Source organism: Lytechinus variegatus, chromosome 3 (assembly GCF_018143015.1).
Source record: "Lytechinus variegatus isolate NC3 chromosome 3, Lvar_3.0, whole genome shotgun sequence".
Lineage (NCBI taxonomy): Eukaryota > Metazoa > Echinodermata > Echinoidea > Temnopleuroida > Toxopneustidae > Lytechinus > Lytechinus variegatus.
In genome coordinates this window covers 26348699-26370112 of record NC_054742.1, presented here as the reverse complement: position 1 = coordinate 26370112, position 21414 = coordinate 26348699, and the positions used below count along the sequence as shown (strand labels likewise).

The 21414-nt window shown below is 35.1% G+C and overlaps 1 protein-coding gene across 2 annotated transcripts in view; it reads right to left on the bottom strand.

Annotated features, from left to right (window-relative positions):
• LOC121410634 (NADPH oxidase 5-like) overlaps positions 1-21414 on the bottom strand; it is a 74858-nt gene that overhangs the window by 39034 nt on the left and 14410 nt on the right. For both annotated transcript variants that reach the window (XM_041602852.1, XM_041602851.1), the window contains 2 exons: positions 15754-15964; positions 277-473 (listed from right to left, as the gene is read on the bottom strand). In XM_041602852.1, the coding sequence (XP_041458786.1) occupies positions 277-473; positions 15754-15964 (408 nt within the window). The remainder of the gene's footprint in view (positions 1-276; positions 474-15753; positions 15965-21414) is intronic.

The window sequence follows — 21414 nt, the reverse complement described above, 5'->3', positions numbered from 1 at the left end:
CTCTTTACAAACTAAAAATTTATGTCTGATAATAAACAAATGTTGGTAAAAAAACGCATAGAGAGCAAAAGGTGATTTTTTTTAATTACCCAACCTAAGTTGTTCAAACATTTTCTGAGAGTGAATATTCACCAAGTCGTCAACTTTGGGTTTTTATGACCAATTATTTAGGAGTGAAGGAATACAAGCCATCATTCAAGGGGTTGGAGTGGTAGGGCGTGTGTGTGTGTGTGTGGGGGGGGGTTGGTATGTAAAAAACTTAGAAAGAGCTCTTACCTGTTATGAGGCACCAATTTGATTTCTTTTTGGCGTATCGATATGCGGCCTCAGTGAAGAGAGCAACGTTGATTAATATGAATACAACGAGGAAGAGAATTTTTCTGTAGTTGTTGTGTACATATCTCCAAGTGAGATACCTGGGTAGAACCCTTCTCGATGATTTCAGGGCCGGTGGTTTTAACCAACTAGCTGCACTGTTATCAAAGAAAATATCAAATAGAGTTTGAATAGTTATATGCAATTTTTATATTACGAACGGATGTACTAAGACTAAAAGTACAGTTTTGCTGGATTTCATACTTTTATGAATCATGGCTCCTAATACAGTTATCAATCTTATTTTTGAATCCCTTAGATTGAAAGTCTAATACATTGTGGTCAGGGACCAACCGAAACCAAAATTTAGGTTCGAAAGTTTCAATCGACTTTGGATTGGTCCCTGCTCGCAATCTATTTCAATCGAAGGAATTTAGAGGGTTAGTTCATCGAGTATGATAGCCCTTCTACTTCAAAATGTCACGCATGATTATAATTTTTGCCTTTTTAATGGGAATACACACCAAGCCTGGTAAATTCTGCTATCTGATAGGAATACCACACTCTTAAAACAAATCAGTCAAATTGACTAGACGAGTAGTCAGCTGGGAGCAACTGATATGGTAATCACTGCTATTCACATTTCTGACATATATTCTAGTCTGAAATAACTCTGTTCTAGTAAAATATGACTAGAAAATAGTCAAATATGACTAGAATAACAGTTGCTCCCAGCTGACCCTATTAATCAGTCATTTTTGACTGATTTGTTTTTAGAGTGCAGGATAGATGGAAATATGTTAGACAAACGGAAGAGTGGGAGTATAGGTTCATGATATTGGATATAACCAAGAGCTTAATGGATATGAAATAACATTTTAGGGGGACATAATATACTTCTTTGATGAACCAAATCATTCCTATAAACTATTTTAAAGGATATCAAAACCGGACATACATTCATACATTTATTTCGCCACATAGGCTGACTTTCTTTTGCATATTTATGTTGTCTTTCATTTGCCTTATGATTAAAAGTTCGGCTATAAAAATTGGCCTTGGATCATATGGTATAACAAAAGAGAAAATAGCAAAATAGAGAAGTTCATTTTTTTCAAGGTCGATCATGTTATGATCACTGTGATACGATAGTATAATGTACCTGATTGTAAGCCCATCCATGAAAGACATTTTCTCACCAAGGGATTACATCGTAAAAGTGCATTGGTATGAAAAAATAAGAGTCAACCCCCGTCACGATGAAAACAAAAATTCGTAAAAAATGAAACATGAAAGGCAAGTTTGATGACGTTGAATGCATATACCTTAACACGATATTGCATCTTTTCATACCCACTTTTGTTCATAAACGCCTCATCCTAGTGAAGCCCCTGTAAATCCCTTTTAAATTAAATATTTATAACAACCTATCGACGAGCGGCAGGGTAGCCTTTTTTTGCATTTAAGCGAATCTTGTTCGCTGATTCTTCCTTCACAAAGTAACAAATTACTGCCAATTTAGATCACCAGCATAGACTACAAAGGATAAATCATATCGGTGAATAGAAAAAGAGAGGAGAAAACATGATAGTGGGCGAAAGTAGGAGGGGAAAGCGAGTGAGAATACTATATTGCTGTTAAGATTGATGTAAAGCTTGTCTCCTTGGATATTTTCCGTCAATCCCCGCGTCTAAATTGATCAAATGAATGATGGTAAGAGTTGATAGATATTAGAGACTGGTGGGCCAGCTGAGATACAACTATACAAAGATGAAGCAGGGCAGCCCAAGAAGCCCGCCCCGGGGAACACATTTTTTTTTCGCAGAAGGAAAATGGGAAGAATTTTAAGCGCAATTTCCGAGTTCATTTCCAATCAATTATTTGAAAATATTTCATCTTCTCCTGTAGCATTTTACTGACTACATATGGGATTCTAAAATTATATCTAAGACATGTTTAAGTGTACTGGATTACGTCTTCTCCACAGCCATGAATGACTGAAAGATTTTGATCTATATAAGGAAGGCAATTTTATTGCGATGTAAACATGCATCTATTGTGCACAGATAACGAAAGAAATCACTTGACAATCTACGTAAAAGCATAAAATAATTTTGCCTGGACAAATTGACTACAATGGATATTCATTCATGACATATAGATTCATCATTCTTACGAACTCTTCATTCTGTTTCTCAAACACAATAAAAAAATAAATGAATAAATTACCAAACATAAATTTGATATGCCCTGTACGATTTCAGGACTTTAAAGAAAATTAATGTTTACCACAAGAGGTCCATGGAGGTCCATGAAGGTATAATGATAGAGTACATGGTTACTTGTAATTTGATGTTCAACGCACGTTACGCTTTTCTAGTTTCATAGCTCTAGAAAATGTGTCAAGGAATAGTGAAAGTAAAAGTTGTATTTTCTATTCATATACTTTGCTATTACCACGATTACGGGACTAAGAATTCACCAAAAAATGAAAATTTGCATTTTGTATTAGAACATCTAAGGAGTATTGCACAGTCATTAACAAACGTCGTATATGGCGCAGCACACTTTCAGTTGTGTCAAAATGTACTTTCATCATCTGAATTGGCCATAAGTGTCTATTTATCGACGATTGCTAAGTTTGGTAATGGATGGGTAGATAATTGAAAAACTCCACCTACATGAGTGCTACTGCGATCCTCGGCTAATCAAAACTCACGTCTGAATTCATCTTAAGTGAACCTTTGGTAAAATCTCTACTAACGACCTTTCATGTTCGAGAGCATTCATACTCGAAAAATTGTGTCAAGCAGAAAATGACTTAAATCATGAGAAGTGTTGAATGAATAATAAGAAGTGACAAGTGACAATAGGTAGACGGATCTTAAGCTTCTATGATGAAATCAGGAATGCGTAATATATATATGTATATATATATATATATATGTACATGTATATATTGACGAATAAAGTCAAGGGGAAAGATTGTGAAGACAATAGTGCGATTTCGTAAAAAAATCAAATAAAATTCCATGCAATTTTATTTCAACCTGGTCATATATCCGTTTACTGTGATTATTTGTCCAGTGACTGAAAATTGTGAATACACGTTGTTATAGGCAACACTCACTCTGGTCATATTTCAAGATGTATTTTTACCACAGTGAGATGAGAACAAAATATTTCATAGAAACGGTACGTCAATGAAACCCAAGTGGCACTACAAAAGGGCAAATTCAGCTCTCTATTATGGCTTATAATCGAACAAAGTTAACAAAAAGGTGGACAGTCGCAATTGTGTTGGCTATGCTAATTTGGATTATCTGTCGCAAAAAAGAATAGTATAATGACAGTGGTTGAATGGTCGTGTGATAAAATGAAATGAAGAGTGATTGAAGTATGGAAGTTTAACTATGATTACGAAAAAATGAAATACATTAAGAACTACTTATGGACTATATAGGGATCTTCACTGTCGACATGAAATGATTCATTTATTCATCGTTAAATCCAACTTTGAAGTAAATAAAAATATATATATCAGTTCCTTTAGTTTCATATGCACGGTTTGCATATTTGCTAGGCCAGGCCCGAAGGCGCTTACAATAAAATGTTAATAATATGGGTATCGCATGATTGCAAGAATGTAGGGTATTAATTCATATAATGCATGGATGATAATATCGTGAAAATGACAAAATTGCTTTTACTTGCTCCATAAATGTATCTCACTTTTACACTGCATGGTAGTAGTACCAGAGTGGTTTCGGTTAAAAGGATTAAAGTCTGTAAGAGGTTTTCAATAGGAAATTTTTATCGGATTAAAGCTTGAGAGTATATTCAAATACGTTCACGTGGTCTGGTGGTAATACGTTTACATATATTGATCCAACGAGGATGATGCATGTACACAGCAATATTATTCGTAAAAAATCATATACCATTCACCATAAATATTATCATGTTCGACCGTGGGGAGGCTGATAACACAGGACACCCCCTACTTGAAATATTGGGGTGGATATATACTTGATCCCCAAGGATCGACACCCATGGGTAAGGGCTATAGGTCATATCCATGTATGTACAATCACACAACCGTACTCTGAAAATATATTATAATGAAAACAAATTGTGAAGTAAATGGTGCTGCATGTGTAAATAAGTAATTTTGTGTTCAAATGTTTAAAAAAAATACTTGTATTTTTCTTCTTCGCCGATATGTTTAGATTTTAACTGATTTGTTTGTGCAATATGCAAGTACCGTAATATATACTCTAGATGAAGGGAAAATAGACAACAAAATGAGGTCTTGAAAGACAAAGACCGATAAGTGGAACTTATCACTCATATATATTTTACGGTATATACATCACTTGCTTAAACTGTCACCGTTTCTTTGTAATGCTATGAAAATAAGACTCATTTTAATATATTTCTAGAGGATATCGTGAAGAAAGTTCCACAATATCTTAGTTTAAATAAATTATGACATTTACCGAGATGAAAATAAAATGAATTATATCTCCACTCTTTTTCAACCTTCCCACTTCCGGAGTCATAATAAACACTACTAATTTCAAATGATACTTCGATAGCTCCAGCTATACGTCGGCAAGATCTATCCTTTCACCTCTACAATAGAGGAAAACATACGTCACTATGATGTCACACAGCAATCTAGCAAGACCTCTTTCTTACTGTCATTAGAGATTAGTTTTTTGAATAAATGAAAGGACAATAGTCTGATTGTGGGATCATTTTTTCGACTAATGGCAAAATTGAGCAACGCATATTTGCACGTGATTGGAAAAAGTAAAACATCGGCTAGAGCGATGAAACACTGACGCCAAGAGGTTATACCTTCATCGCCTGAAATATTGACAGCCATATTGTGATGTCCGAGTTATTTCAGGATGTTTCTCTTCCCTCTACTTTTTGGTAAATAAGAATTACTTTCCGCAATGCTGATGGCTTTTAGAGGTTTGATTGAGAATTTCAATTTGTCACACGACAAGGAAATTCATATCAAACGCGGATTTTTTTTTTGGTATGTGGAGACGGGTAATATCACACGCGTTCTATTGTTGCCGATTTATGGGAAGGTTGATCGCCCCTCGTTGATATCATAAAACACAATTGTAAAAAATATAATCTGCTCTGCGATAGTGATAGATGCTATGTAAGCTACAAAATTAAAAAGCATATATTAATCTAAACTGCATTGTATAAATCTAGACAATCAGGTGAAGGTCTCTAAAAATGATAAAACTATAATCATCATTTCTGAATCATAGCTAATTGGTAGACTGGCAGTACTAGTCGCTTGATCGTCAATGGTGCGATAGGTCAAATAATTAGTTCTGATCACTCAACGAAACACATTATATATTAATACACGTCCTAAATTATGCATTGTCAGAAAGGTCCTTAAGTAATTTTATCTTATAAAGAATTATGAAATAAAAAAATAACTTGATTGGAAAAGTATATTACATGTAACTTCTGGTTGTCTGTTGATTGGGCCTAAAACAACATAGTGTGATACCACTGGCTCATACTATCGATGCACCAGAGGGGATAAAATCAAGTCTATAATTTCTGATAAAGATTGTTTTATCTACGTGTAAATATAAATATAGGAGACATACTTAAAATTACTTACATTATCAGGTTTTAATCGTAGTTCATTTACTCTTGGACATCACTTATTAGTCATGTAATTTGGAAGAAAAAAATTAATGACCTCGAAAATGACTATATTCTTGTTTCTGTTTCGATGGCGGTAAGTTAAGTTTACATCTAAGGAGATATTTTATCAGTAAAAGTTAAAAACGATGGTAAATATTCTAAAATCTAGTTTGAAGACAAAAAGTTTCAATCTTTGGTTAGTATATTTGATATTAGGTTATTTGATTTCTTTCCCTCAGGCTCGGATGTAGAGATAAATATATTATTTTCTTACTTTTTCCAATAAGTTTTTTAAATATCATTACTTTCAAATGTATTAACAACTTTGACATCATCAATCTGGTATTTGCTACAACTAGTAAAATTGCAGATTAAGATATCATTAGGTTAAGCCAGGATTTATAAAAAAACGGACAAAGATGGTTAATAATAAGGAATCAGCCATAGGTTATTAACTTTATAAGAGTTGTTTCGAATGTATGTAACTATTGATTTGAACTACTCTACAGCCAGAGAAATAATATCTTGATGTCATAATAAGTGCCATAAAACTTTTATGAACAAACTCGATGCATTGGGATGGGGGGGGGGGGCGCTACAAACGTGTATTGTCTTAACTCTTATTACAAAGCTTGAAAAGGTTTCCAGTGAGGATTAAACTTTGATAATCATAATGGATTATTGTTGATTGGTTGACCTGTAAAGAGCAACCCTTATAATTTCGACGACAAGCTTCCATAAACTACTTGAACAATGAAACAACACCTATGCTACTTCCACATCTAATTAAGATCGCTGATTACTGAAAAGAAAGCACAATAAATATTGAACAAAATATTACAAAATTTGTTTGAAAGGCTCCCTAAACAAATCGGTATTGACCTGATCTAATTTATATTTAGAATTTAGAATTAAAGTAAGAAATGTGTGCATGGATTGCACTAACTCCAGATCTACTAAAGATCGCTGATCTATAGATTGAGTGAGAATCCACCAAATGAACAGGTGAAGTGTATAAAGGGGATATAAATATTGAGAGTAAAATTATATCAGATACTGTTTAATATTTACAAAATGATGTGTTACGTTTCTTTCAAACAAATAGGTGGATATTTTACCCAATAAGGGATCAGAATTTCACCACCAAAAATTGGGGATGATCCATAAACATTCTACAAAGGGTTACTGAAAACAACATAATGACCACCGTATCAAACAAGGTTCGGATATAGAATAAAATATAACTTACAAAACTTATATCATAAACACAGAATTGTGAAATATTACTTGACAAAGTAATTGCTGCATATTAGTCTATGATATAAATTGCATTGTAAAAAATTAAGTGAAGGTCTGTAAAAAGATGTTCAACTATTGTCATCTTTCCAGAATCATCGTTAGCGCTTTTTTAAAATTCTAGCTAGTCGAAATTGTAAATGAATGGTAATGACTGAAAAAAAACCCACATAATTATTATCCTGATATATACAAAGTCAGTAGTGGAATGGGATTTTAGAAAAGCAGTGGAATTGTTGTATAAAAAAATGTAATAGTACACGAGAAAACAAATCATTATAACCCAGACAATTACCAAATTTCTTCATCTCTTGAGACCGAAATATGAGTTTATATGTAATAATATAAATTGGATTAGGAATTGTAAATCACTGACGGAATATTTTACTCGTTACACAATAATTGCTTGTAATTATGGACGTAATTCAATAAAATTAATATTCCTAAGGGAAATGTTAGCATGATATCCTAAGTTTCCATGGATTGATTATGTGCGATCATGGCGATAAGTAGATTTAACTGAAATTACTGTAAATAAAAGAGAAAAGAGAACATGCCTTTGATTTTCTGAGATTAGGGTCTTTGACACTGCGTAATTAAAAGCAACACCTGAAAAGAGGTTTCTAAGTCGTTTAGAGTCTCCCACGCCCAGGCAGTCAACCAGAGAGACAAACATGGTTAACGCATCACTACCTACCATCGGCAATAGAACGGGAAGGTGGTGGTGGAGGAGGAAAATGAGGAGGAGAGAGAGAACAAGGACTGGAGGAGATAATGGAATAAAAGCGATACTGCTCCCTAAAGGTTATACTCAGATCGTCTGTATTGTCCGACTGTTTCTATTACCTGTTCACTCAAAATGAAATAGCTCATAAAGCAATGGTAATCAGGTCAGAAGAACTAATAATGGTACCTTGGAAACCTTTTCTTTTCAAACTACCCTACCGAAATAATTGGGATGATTAACTGAAATCATTGGATGCCATAGCTTGACTAATAACGTGTCATATCGTAGATCAATACCTCGCAAAATGATATCCACTGGTTTGTAAGTGCGGTCCGAATATCGGGGCGTCATTGGACCAGAACCATCATCTGACGTCGGTTCAGTTGAGAGGGGAGCAAGAAAGACGGAATAAGAAAATAGAGGTGTGATTCCATCATTTACAAGGGTGTAAGAAATCACCCGCAACCAATCTTTCATTCCACCGAAATAATAATTGGACTGCATTTGATTACAGGAGCGCGTGAAAAGCGTCGGGAACTTAAGCCTAGCCATGGAAGGGACGCCAATGAAATTATATGTGGGTCAAATCCTGTCAAATAATCCCCATGTTATCTACTTATTAACTTCTCGTTGGACCCTCGTTTCCACATCCCCTCGACTCGCAGGTGCGCGTATCTATCTTCAAGACATAGATAGTTTCGATATATCGACCCATTCCACAAGATATAGTAATCCACAGGGATGAAAAACCCGGAAAACATTCTTATTGATGATACTACTATTTCATCATGACCCAACTTTCCGTTCCAGAAAAAAAGAAATAAGGGGAAAAAAGAGATACAAAACGTTGAATTCTCTTTTACCGGTGTTCTTATATTTTCGTGCAGTACCAGTTGTATTTCCTTGACTTTCTTTTCCCAAGGGGATGGGCAGAACGAGCTTATAAATTGAAGATAAGCTGTTCAAAGAGAGATTTTTAGAATGGTAGCGACACTGGCGATTTTAAAGCACTAAGACGGCATGAAATGTGGCGATAGAGTGAGCACAGAATGGTAAAGAATAGTGGCTGTGTTTACAGAGCAGAAACCGTCTCTCGTCATCACGAGAATTTGATACTGCAAGCTATGGCCCTTCTACTTCTTGACTACTATTATCCCATCACGTACGCTACCTAAACCATATTACTCAACATGCACACGAGGCGAAATGAGAAAAACCTCCCCTAGCTAGGAATATGACATCACACGTAATCTCAGACATTACAGTACATCGTCTTCTGAAGGAGAATCTCGCCGGGCCAAGACGTGGTCTGGCAAATATAAGAAACACTCAATACTAATTATACAAAATCGTGGGTCCAAATGACGCCATTTTTAAAAAGTTAATTTAAACTAGGATGATTATTTGGAAGTTGTTTCAGTATCACTCCATATAAAACATATTAAAAAAACTTTCATACATGTATATGCTTCCGAAAGTATGATTAAAGATGAATCTTAGCCACTTGACGAAATAGGGAACAACTTATTGTCGTCGTATCATAGCAGTTTAGAATGATATAGATGATAACTGTATAGTTCGACATGGAATGAAGAATGATATATGTGCATCAATCTGCTTTTATTATCACAACATATGTATTTAGGACTATACTAATGTTGGTCTATATTTTGATTCAAGCCAAAGTGACAATTAGGATGGCATCTTCGAGTATAGCAGGATAAAACGCATTACAGAAAACAAGTCTGTAAGTCTGACTAAAACATCAAATAATTATGCCTGATCTTATCTTTCCTTTACTCAGAATGGAAGCCATTAATGACCGTTATAACCTGACACAGTCCTTACAGCGCTAGGGGCCTCGAACAAAATATGATGAATGACAGTGCCACTAAATTTTGAGTTAATATAATCATTCTTACTATATGCATCTGGATGCAACTTTAGAGAGAAGTCATCAATTCAATACGTTTTAAGAGGATCTCCGTTCGAAAACAATACATGCATGTGCGCTCACATTCAATGATGATTTAATCATCAAACTTAAGATGTTTGAACAAGGTGGTTTAGTGATAGAGTGTTCGCTTCTTGAATGGGAAGTTTATGGGGTCGATCTGTAATCGACGGTATACCAAATAAGACTTTATAGCTCTGCGCTCATTGATTAGTTTTGAAAAGGAAATAATAACATATTTGCAAGACCCACTTGATGGCAGTTTCACACATCAAAATAACTGTTGGTCACCCTGGATTAAACGTTATGCTATTATGATTTGTACATAAACAATGATAGCATTGGGAATACTGTCAATCCCCCAAGACGTCCACTATGTGACCAGTGACACCATACTAAGTAGTGACATTCTAATATACATTATACCTGATTGATATGAAGTTGTAATCAAAGGTTACTTTTACTTATTTTATATGGAAATTATCCACTACTCACAATGTTACGTAATTACAAAAACAAATTGACCTATATCTACCCTATATCAAATAAAGTCAAATATTTGATTGGGTAGTGTAGCAATCGAATATCGACGTGGATCAGATTATATTGAATGACGGATCCTGTAATGTATATTTATGACTGAATTGGAGAATGGTTAAAACGTATTTAAAACACAACTTAATATTATAACATTATCGCATTGTTGATATTTATACATTGAAGCCCATTTAACGTCAGAAAGAGATTATTTTCTGCCATTATCAAAACTATTATCTAATTGAGTGATACAGCAAGTTGGAATTGAGGTGTTAAATGTGTGGTTAGATATTATTTATGGAAGTGGTTCTTACTATAAGAATAATTATCTCAGATTTTACAAGTTTCATGGTTAAATAAAAATATTGAACAATATCAATAGTTCGTAAAGGATAGAATGATCGACAATAAACAAACACATTAGTATATTCATTGAATAAGACTACGTTGCTACCAATACGTCAATGGAAAAGGAAACATGGCATAAGCGATGTTGTGTCTCGTCCATTTGTGAAAGTAACCAGAAATATTGTCATTTGCAAAGGCACGCAGCAGAATTGTATCAAATATTCATTGTAAAATAACTGGAATGGAATAACATTTATCATAAGAGTCTTGCACGTAAACTTTAATGTTGACCTAAAATGGCCTTTGACCTTATTGTGTGACATCTGAACACAGTAACATGCAGGTTTCCGAAGTACAGCTACAACCCAAGTTTGGTTCAAAAGTGATTTACGGTTGAGGAGTTATGCCATTATAATGACCTCAAAATGACCTTTGACCTTACCATGTGACCTCTGACTGCGCCATCTTATGCAGGTCTCCCAAGTACATCTACAAATCAAGTTTGGGTGAAAAATGAATTACGATTGCGGAGTTATGTGTCAAGAGAGTCTTGCATGTAAAATTTAAAGTTGACCCGAAATGACCTTTGACCTTATCATGTGACCTCTGATTGCACCATGACATGCAGGTCTCCTAAGTACATCTACAACACGAGCTTGGGTGAAAAGTGACTTGCGGTTGCGGAGTTTTGTATCATAAGAGATTCTTGCATGTAAACTTTATCATTGACTTTAAAATGGTCTTTGACCTTACCATGTGAAATCCGACTGTACCATTACATGAAGGTCTTATAATTACATTTACAACCCAAGTTTGGTTGAAAAATGAATTACGGTTGCGGAGTTATGTGTCATAAGAGAGTCTTCAACGTAAACTTTAATGTAGACCTGAAATTGAAACTTGACCTTACCATGTGATCTCTGACAGCGCCATGACATGCAGGTCTCCTAAATACATCTACAACCAAAGTTTTTTTTTGTGAAAAGTGGCGTAAGATTGCAGAGCCATAATTATGTCATAACAGAGTCTTGCATGTAAACTTTAACATTGACCAGAAAATGACGTTTGACCTTACCATGAGACATCCAACTGCAGCGTAACATGCAGGTTCCCTAACTACATCTACAACCAAACTTTGGGTAGATAGTGACTTACGATTGCTGAGCAATATTTCATAAGTGTCTTACACGTTAACGTTAACCTGAAAATAACCTTTGACCTCACCATCTGACCTCCGACTGCAGCATGACATTTAGGTCCCCTTAATACATTTACCGTCCAAGTTTAGCTGAAAAGTGACTAACGGTTGCGGAGTTATGTGTCATAAGAGTCTTGCACGTAAACGTTGACCGGAAAATGACTTTTGACCTTACCATGTGACCTTCAACTGCAGCATTACATGCAGGTCCCCTAAGTGCATCTACTATCCAAGTTTGGGTAAAAATTGACTTACGGTTGAGAAATTATGTGTCATGATGTTTTATGACGGACGGACGGACGACATTTGGATCCCTCAGTCTCGCCTTCATCTCTGGTGGGCGAGGCAAAAACCATAACGAAAGCAAAGAAACAACCTGTGATATATACATATATGTATAAATAAGAGAAGGCCTTCTCCATCGACCCTCTCTGTTTAGAAATCAGAATGGACAACTTTAAACGAAAAGATAGGAGAGATTGGAATAGCCCCTTGGTAAAACTGGATTAAAAGAGGGCAGATGACCCAGAGAGATCACGGTCACTAGATAATTGACCGTGTTATCATCCTACTACTAAGGACAAAAATAAAGGGAAATTGGAATTCCCCGAGTATTCCTCATTAATCTACATATCTTCACTTGTCGTGGAACGAGATCACGACTGTTTATCAGTCCAAGGGCATCAATTGCTCTTAACACAAGATTTATTGGATGAAAATGACCAGGGTAACAACCAAGACGCAGCGCGTTCGCGATATGTCGTTGCATATCTGTTAACTTAATTTCTAGGAAAGCTATGAAATCGTCGACGTTTTTTTTCGAGATACAAGACATACCAAGGACTTTTGTTTGAAAAAGAATTCTATAAAGTCTTAATTCTCATACGACCAGTATATAGAAAATATGAAATGTTTTCTATCAATTTAACTATACACAAATATTTGTCGTTTTGTGACCTTCGTGTTCATTTCCAGTTTATTTTTCCCTCCCACAAACAGTATAGCATCAACAAACCTAAAGATGTTTTTACCTCTCTAAGAAGTCAAAAATACTAATTGTTTCGACTATTCAACAGGCAAGGGAAAATAATATGTTTATACACACAGAACATGACAGGAGAAGCACAAACATGTAGCTTTTACAATGTTTCTCCTATCATGCACGAGCTGTATTTGTCGGCGGTCTAGTCACTCAATGAGTGCAGGAATCCACTTTTGGTAGATTAGAATTGTTCATAATACATGGTGGTGTATTTGAAGGGGACAGTTCAAAGAAGACGATTGGAAGGTCGACCCGAGGAATATCATCAATGAATTACACGCACGCAACGATCTTTAAGAGGATTATTATATACGTCGGCTGCATTGCGAGTCGGTACATGGAATATGAATAGTGAAGGCTACCTTCCCTCCTTCACATCGTCCGTATTACATTTTACCAAGTCGATAAAATGAAGGAGTATGATGAGAGAGGAGGCGAGAAAGTTAGATAGAGATAAAGAAAAATCCCAATTGAACTGCACTGTGTAAGATGTTGAATTCTTATTTATTGCTTGTGTTTTATAACATTGTCTGAAGAACATTAAATCTTTAGATTTCTATTGTAAATCCATAAGGTTATAAATCTCGTGATTGTCTCACACCAGTGCCAAACTCGGTGCCAAATGACTTGCCATAAATCCAAAATAGTCTCATGTAAGAAAGTGCAAGTAGCAAAATAAAAATATGTTGTTGACTAATCCATTAGTTCATTGATTACTGTCTTGATTGATTGATTGGCTAACAATCTCTTTGATACACTTAATTGATTATCGAATAATCTTGAATGCTCGATATGCCAATTTTGTGCGTAAAAATTAGGCTTAGAAAATTTTCAAATTATAGAGTCCCACTCAAACATGGCACAGTGAAATCATCAAAATTGTTTTTAATTGAATTTTGATAGACTGCTAGTTTCATTAATCTTCCCTTTTAGTCATTTTCACAAATTTTGAATAAGTGAATGTTTATTTGATTTAATGGGATTTGCGGCAAGAAGATACGAACTCTGAAACCTATACTCACACCCACATCAACGCCCAACCCACATACACACCCACTCACACTTCTCTTATACCATCCTCTGTATTCATCCTCCAAAGGCGTTGAAGGTTGAAGGATAATAGGAGACGATTCTCAATTATATTTCGCATCGTTGTTGATCAACTGTCAATATTGACTGCTATTTAACCAAACGGAAGAACGTTGATACCTCGATGTAGTGTTGAAAGATCAAAATGCACGGCATGGACAATAGTGAGGTAATACCCACGTAACAAACCTGCCATTCAACAAGTATATGTTATAAAAATTGTATTTTTTAGACACTTTTATTACTGTTTATTTTGAAGAAAAAAAAAGTGGCATGAGGTGACTAAAGGAAGTCAGAGGATTGATATATGGTCAACAGAAAGTCATCAAGTTTTCATAAAAAATGACAATTCTAAAAAGGTCACCTTAGGAACCAACGTCTTAATGATTTCATTTATCATTTTTATAGCCATTGTATTTCATAAATTAAGGTGATTGACTGTCTGTTTAAAACGGAAATTAATCTATTAGAAGGAATTGTACAACGGAAATTAATCCATTAGAAAGAAATGATTGGCAACGAAATACATTTTTAAATTACTGAGAAAAAGGTTTTGGGTTGTCTACAATATTATTCCCTATATAGGATTTCTTAATCTTAAAGTCAGAACAGTTACAAACATTCCTAATAGATAGGCCTCAAATAACTGGTAATCCTTGCACTCTTCTATTCTATATTGTCATGCATTTCATCTCAGTCCAAATCCATTTATGTGAAGATTGTTTTGTGTTTTTTTTTTGACAAATAGTTGGCTTTAGGTTCAAACTTTCGAATAAGGTGATAGAAGGTTGTTAATGAGAAATTAAGAATAATCCCTTTTCAATAAAACAAAACAGTGATAATTATATGCATGTATTGCAATTTATTATTTGATTTAACAATTGACTACTGCTCAGCTTTATGCAACGTGAATGGGCGGCGATCAGGGGGGGGGGGGGGGTGGGGAACCTGTTTCTCCTCAACTTTCGATTTATGCATACATCAGCCTATACGAGAGATGGTCGTCCCAAATCCCCCACCCCATTAAAGGGGAAGTCCACCCAAAAGAAAAGTTTGTTAAAAGAATAAAAGAAAATAAACTTTATAGATTTTAATTAAACATTTTTTAAATACTTTATTAGAGACAGGTGTGAAATAATTAGTCTATTGATATACTGGAGGTACAGTAAAAACCGTTTTCAATTTTCTGAGACAATGACATTATATTGATTTTTTTTTACCACACACTATGTAGGAAAGCTACTCGCATATATTATGACGTCACAGATGAAATAATACAAATTCTAATAACTTTTTTCATTCTTTGATGGATTATTCTAGAACCTTCAATAATGTTTATTATCATTTTTCTCTTATTTTTACAATAAACTTGTTGTCAGGGTGAATTTCCCTCTTGAGGGATAAAAAAATCTAACGAAAATGTAGGGCATGGAAGCATGTATATACGACTTGATTCAACAAGCTTGAAGATATTTTGACGATTTTTGATTGATACTTTAAATCAATTGAAACTAATTTTCATGCAACACCCATCCCTCCTTGAATGAAGAACAAACCTTATGGTCAAGTTTTCCATGACATCCGGGTTCTTTTCCAATTCCTCTTTGAGCTCCTCAAAACTAATTGCACCGCTTCCATCTGTGTCGGCTGCTTCGAATAAAGCCGAGGTGAGTGCATCAATAGTTGCTTCACTGATCGTCATCGAACTCTCATGTAAACAAGCTCGCAATACCACCTTTAATTCATCGTGGTCTATTGCACCATTACCTAAAAAAAATAGAAAGAGATCATATCAGTTTGAATGCACAGACTGATTTTGATTTCATAAACATGATACAGTCTTGAAATAAACCACGTCATTCACGTTTTGGCAAATTTGTCAATAGTGTGTCGTAATTTTTCATTTGAAAATAATGCAACAAGTTTTCATGAACGCTTAAACAGTAACATGAATTAAGATAATATTTTCTTTTATAGATAATATCAATATTAATGATAATGATAAAGATAAGCACATTGGCTGTTTCTTCATGTTGCCCCCTTTTCAAGCTAAATTATGTCATGATCTTTCTTAGTACCTCTTCTAGACTTTTATTCTTTCGACAGGAGAAAAGAACGAGAGCATCGCTAAACTAATGATGTTTTTCCACTACGCACAGAATCAATTCAAGAACATAGAAAATGTATTGTCAAATTTCTTTTATGACAACCTAAAACCAAGAAGACTTTGTTGAAACTTGCTGAATCAAAATAGCAGTTTCTTCCTGGACTCGTGACAAACCATATATTTGCAAGTTTTCGTCAGCTCCGAAACTCAGGACGAAACTGGTGTTCCGGATCACATATTTTAACAAAAACTTCCTAGCTGTTTTTTGTCATTTGACGGGTATTTGCAATAGATTTACTGTGTTCTTAAATCGGTCCCCGTTGCAGCTTTAATAACTCCATAATATAGTACCCTTCAAACTGTCTTGCAATTAATATATTAGCAATGGAGAGCGTCAAAGATCAGACATGATAGTAATGCCGATTTGGGTTTATAAAATCTTTGAATTCACATTCAATGACAAAGACATCACACAAGGATTTGTTTCTAGCTTTATATTCCATTAGGCCAGTGGCGTAAGTACGGGGGGCATGGGGGGCACGTTCCCCCAAATCGGGGAAAAGGAGAAAAAAGAGGAAGAAAGGAAGAGAAACGTAGTGGGGAAAGAAGAAATTATTGTTCATTATAATATGTTATATTACATTATGTTATGTTATATCACAAAAAAGCATTTTTCATCACTTTATGAAACATTATTTGCTCAGGGCCTATGTCTTCACTGTTCGTGGTGCTCGCATAGACTGTTTAACGAGATCTATAACCCTGTTGTACTAAAACTTCCCGTTTTCATATCAATATACTGTAAGCCAAATATATTTCCTCGCTATTCGAGTTATTGTTTTATGTAGTGACATTTGCTTCTTTTCATGACCACTTAAAGTGATTGCCCTATTTTAAGGTCTTAATATAAAACATGTCCTGTCCGTGCTAACGTTCACATTGATTGGTGAGATGTCTGCTCTTCATAAATTCCTAAAGTCAGTCCTAAAAATGTCAAATTTTCTGATCTCAATATTAAAAATTTTCAGCTCGCGCTTCGCGCTCGCATCATTTGGTAAGTGAAATACGTACGGTCTTAGTGAATCCCTGCAAACAAGCCTCTTCAGGTCTGAATTTCCTAAATTTTCAGCTCGCGCTTCGCGCTCGCAGTATTTTATTAGTGAGATGCGTATGACTATGACAACAAAATGTGTTTCATGTGTTTAGATGTAATTCTAACAAAATCAGCAAAGGATGGCATTATAGCATTAGATGACTATGAAATAAAGTCCTTAAAATGTCCCTGTTTGGGGTCAATATATACAAAAATTTCAGCTCGCGCTCGCATTGTTTGTTTAGCGAGAGGTACGTATCATGATTACAAACAAATTGCTTATAATGTCCCTTTTTAGGTCTGAATATCAAAAATTTTCAGCTCGCGCTTCGCGCTCGCATTATTTAATCAGTGAGATACATGTCCGTTTAATGGCACTGCATGTCCTTAAAATGTCTCTATTAGGTCAGTATACCTGGCAACTGAGCGCGCTTCGAGCGCTCCCTAAGTGACTCAAAATTTTTGCTGGTGCCCCCCAATGCCGTGACCCACGGTACGCCACTGCATTAAGATATGTGTTTCCGATAGTTTTAAGTGATATAATCACATCAAAGATATTTACCAAATATTCATTAAAAATGAAAAAGCATGTTTGTCAGGTACTGAATATTAAGTCAAAGGTATTAATTGGTAATGGTTATTTTTCACTTAAAGCATGCACTTGACATACCCTCAACTAAGCAAACAAGCACGTTCCATCCAATATCACGTGGAAATTTGAAAAAAAAATCATAATAGTGGTATCTTTACAAGACATATATTGTTCATTCATGGAACTATACCAGAAAGGCAGGAAAGAAACTCGTTCATGAAGGCATGAGCGACAAAGAATGTGTAATGTGATACAAACAGCAATATGTAAGTGACAAATCGTTATGTTTATCAAAACTTTTATTCGGAAAACATCCTAAATGGAACTTAAGTATAGAAACATTATTGATAGAGGTGTATTTTTAGCATTGTTGTTCTGTTTTCTTCTCTCAGGCCATTCTAACTGCTATCACGTGCCTATTATCTCAACATAAAGCACCTTGCCTTGAGAAATCAAAGAAAAACCCGTTTCCATTCAGTCGGTTGCTTACACCTAATCCAATGAAATCTAAAAATGACGTCACATAGAAATGATTGATTCCCGCTTTGCTCCAAGCTCAAAGAGCATACGTAGAAAGCTGGAGTACATATGACGTCACACTCAGTTTGGTGTCAACGTACCATAGATATATAAATACATATCGCAGTTTTTTGTACGACTCACATGCTGGGTCATCGCAGTTCTTTTTGCAATCGACGAATTCTTAGCGCAACGTGACATTGATTACTTAGTTAAATTCATGTAGAAAATGGTCATTGGCTCAATTTTCTCTTGGCTGAATTAACCTTTTATAAAAGGTAATTAAGTTTATTCCAAGTCCAATTGAAACAATCACTTGTATTCCCTAAGTGACGGGGTAATTAATGATAATCCGTCCTGTTTTGATAAGATCAAAGGTAAACGTGACGGAATTCATTCTCTTTGAATTCCCCATATCACTAACTTGGAACAGCATACTTTTGTTCATCTGAATACACAAACAAATTTCTCAGAATTGATTATTGGTAATATTGTCCAAAATTACTTTCAAACACATGAACAATGTATGCACAATTATTGATAGGAAGCACCCCAACCCCCCACGTATTCTAAATGATACATGCGTACATCATTGTCAAGTGTGTCTCTCTTTGTTAAAAAAAAAGGATACTGTGACGATTTTTTGATGAAAATTATGATATTGATGGATTTCCTTCGTTGGGTTTGATCGGATCAATCATTTACTCTTTATAAGACGAGAACCAGGACATAAAATGCCTGGTTTACTGGCAAGGTTGACCTATTTTGTAGCTTTTTCGTTCACAGGGTATAACTAAAGTGCCAATGGAGCATTTCATAAACAATGATTCTAACAGGTTGAATATGATTCGAATATGTTTTCCAACATTTAAACACAACAGCAGGTACCTTCTCTCTTTTTCATGAAATATAAGGTTCATATTATTGAAATGATTGTGATTGACTTGCATCCATTTTCGAATTAAATGCTGTAATCCCGGCTACAACTAACAGTCTTAGTCAGGATTGAGGGGATAAACCGTTTGCGTCAGGAATTTAGTGTTTCTCTCCCAATCTCAGCCAATTAAACGAACAGCCATTCACTTTGTAGACACCCCATCGTTTATCAAATCCAAGCTAGTTTTCTGCTCTGAATTTATCAGGATAAATAAATCCCAGGGGCGGTCGCCAGTTTCAAACGTTCTCTTCTGCGTAAATGCCATCGGATGTTATTTCGGGTATAAACCAAATTTAGACTCACTCATGGCCTTGATAGTAATATTAACAATGTGTTTTATTCATTGACGTAAATGACGTTTGTCCGCCAATATAACTGCATCATATTCACGCACAGAAAAACGTGAATAATACATTGTCCAGAAAGATGAAAGATTGCTTTCAAAATTGCTGAAGAAACCTGGAATCAACTGGGAAAATATCCTGGAAGATTATGAATTAGCATGGTTATTTGTAATCATACAGTGTTAAACTATAAAGTTGCTCTTTAGTTTTGCAAAAATATTATGCATTTTGATAAAGGAAATTCGATGAAAATGATGCTCTTAAAATAATTACACACTGATTTTGCCATCAAATTTATTAATTGATCGTGATATTTTAGGGGGTCACCAGCACCCTAACTCCGTCAGTTTGCCAATATTTCAGATCTTTTATGCCGTGATCTTGTGAAGATGTGAACTCTCTATACCCATGCTGTTTATCAGTCAGATCACATCGGCATTATTCAACTAAAATGCACGTTCACTTTGTCAGTTTTGCTCTCTGGACATGAGGGTTGGAAGTAGTTTTTGCATTCACATCAAATTCTAGAACATGACTGAAGTAAAAACTGATCTATTTCATGACCTACTTTCTTTCTCCCCCCTTTTTCACTTCTCCACAGTACGCTAGAGTCTCGCGCTCAGTACGCGAGAAACCGGAAAATGTCCAAGACAAGTACACCGACATTCAAACAAAAATCGTCTCGTAGAACGCGATAAAGGATCTGTCTTACATATGATGTTTAAAGAGAGCATTTTTTTTTTATTATATTAGCTTTATAATCTTCTTGACTAAGATACACTGTGGTGCGTTTTCATTTAAATAAAGAAAGTTCTACTTCCAGACTGGGGGCGAATCGTTACATGATATGCTTGTAAAAAGTCGCGAGCCAGCAGCACCAAACCGTCTCCCAGTCACAAACCACCTGATTCCAGCAAATCGCAAAGTGTGAAAACGTAGTTCGCGGCAATTATTTGCTAAGCTTTGATTTAGGAGAGCCAATATGAGAAGGACACGCTGATCGAGATGTACAGCATGGTTAAAATCTAGACGGACTTCCCCTTATCAACAACCCTCAATCGATATCAACGGTCGATCATTTTGCATTTCATATTTGCCGATCGTGCGTTCGATCGTAAACGGGGAGTGAGTATAAAAACCCCCCACAACACAATTCTGTCGCTCTACAAAAATTCTCCCTCGAGACAAAAAATGTATTAGATTTCTAAAATAAATCATCTCACCGCCACCTTACATTTATGAATTAACAAGTTAAAAAACCATCAAATTAATAATTTACAAGGAAAAATATATGGTTTCAAAATAGTTTGGATTCGTCATTTTTTTTTTTGTTTTCTGAGACATAACAGCAAAGTGACACGCCATTGGGGGTAGTTCACATTTTACTGTCATTAACTGTGTTCTTGTCCCGTGTCGGTTCATTTATTTTCTGAATAATTCACATAATAATAGTTGAAGGAAGAAAAAGAGACAATCCGTGTGGTCGGAAAAAAATGTGCTGACGCTGATCTATTTCTGAACAACTTAACTTTGTAATCTAACCAGAGATTTTCACTTAAATCATACTCTTAATATTTCTGAACAAACATTGTCAAAATCAACCAAATTTGTGTATATTTTAACCA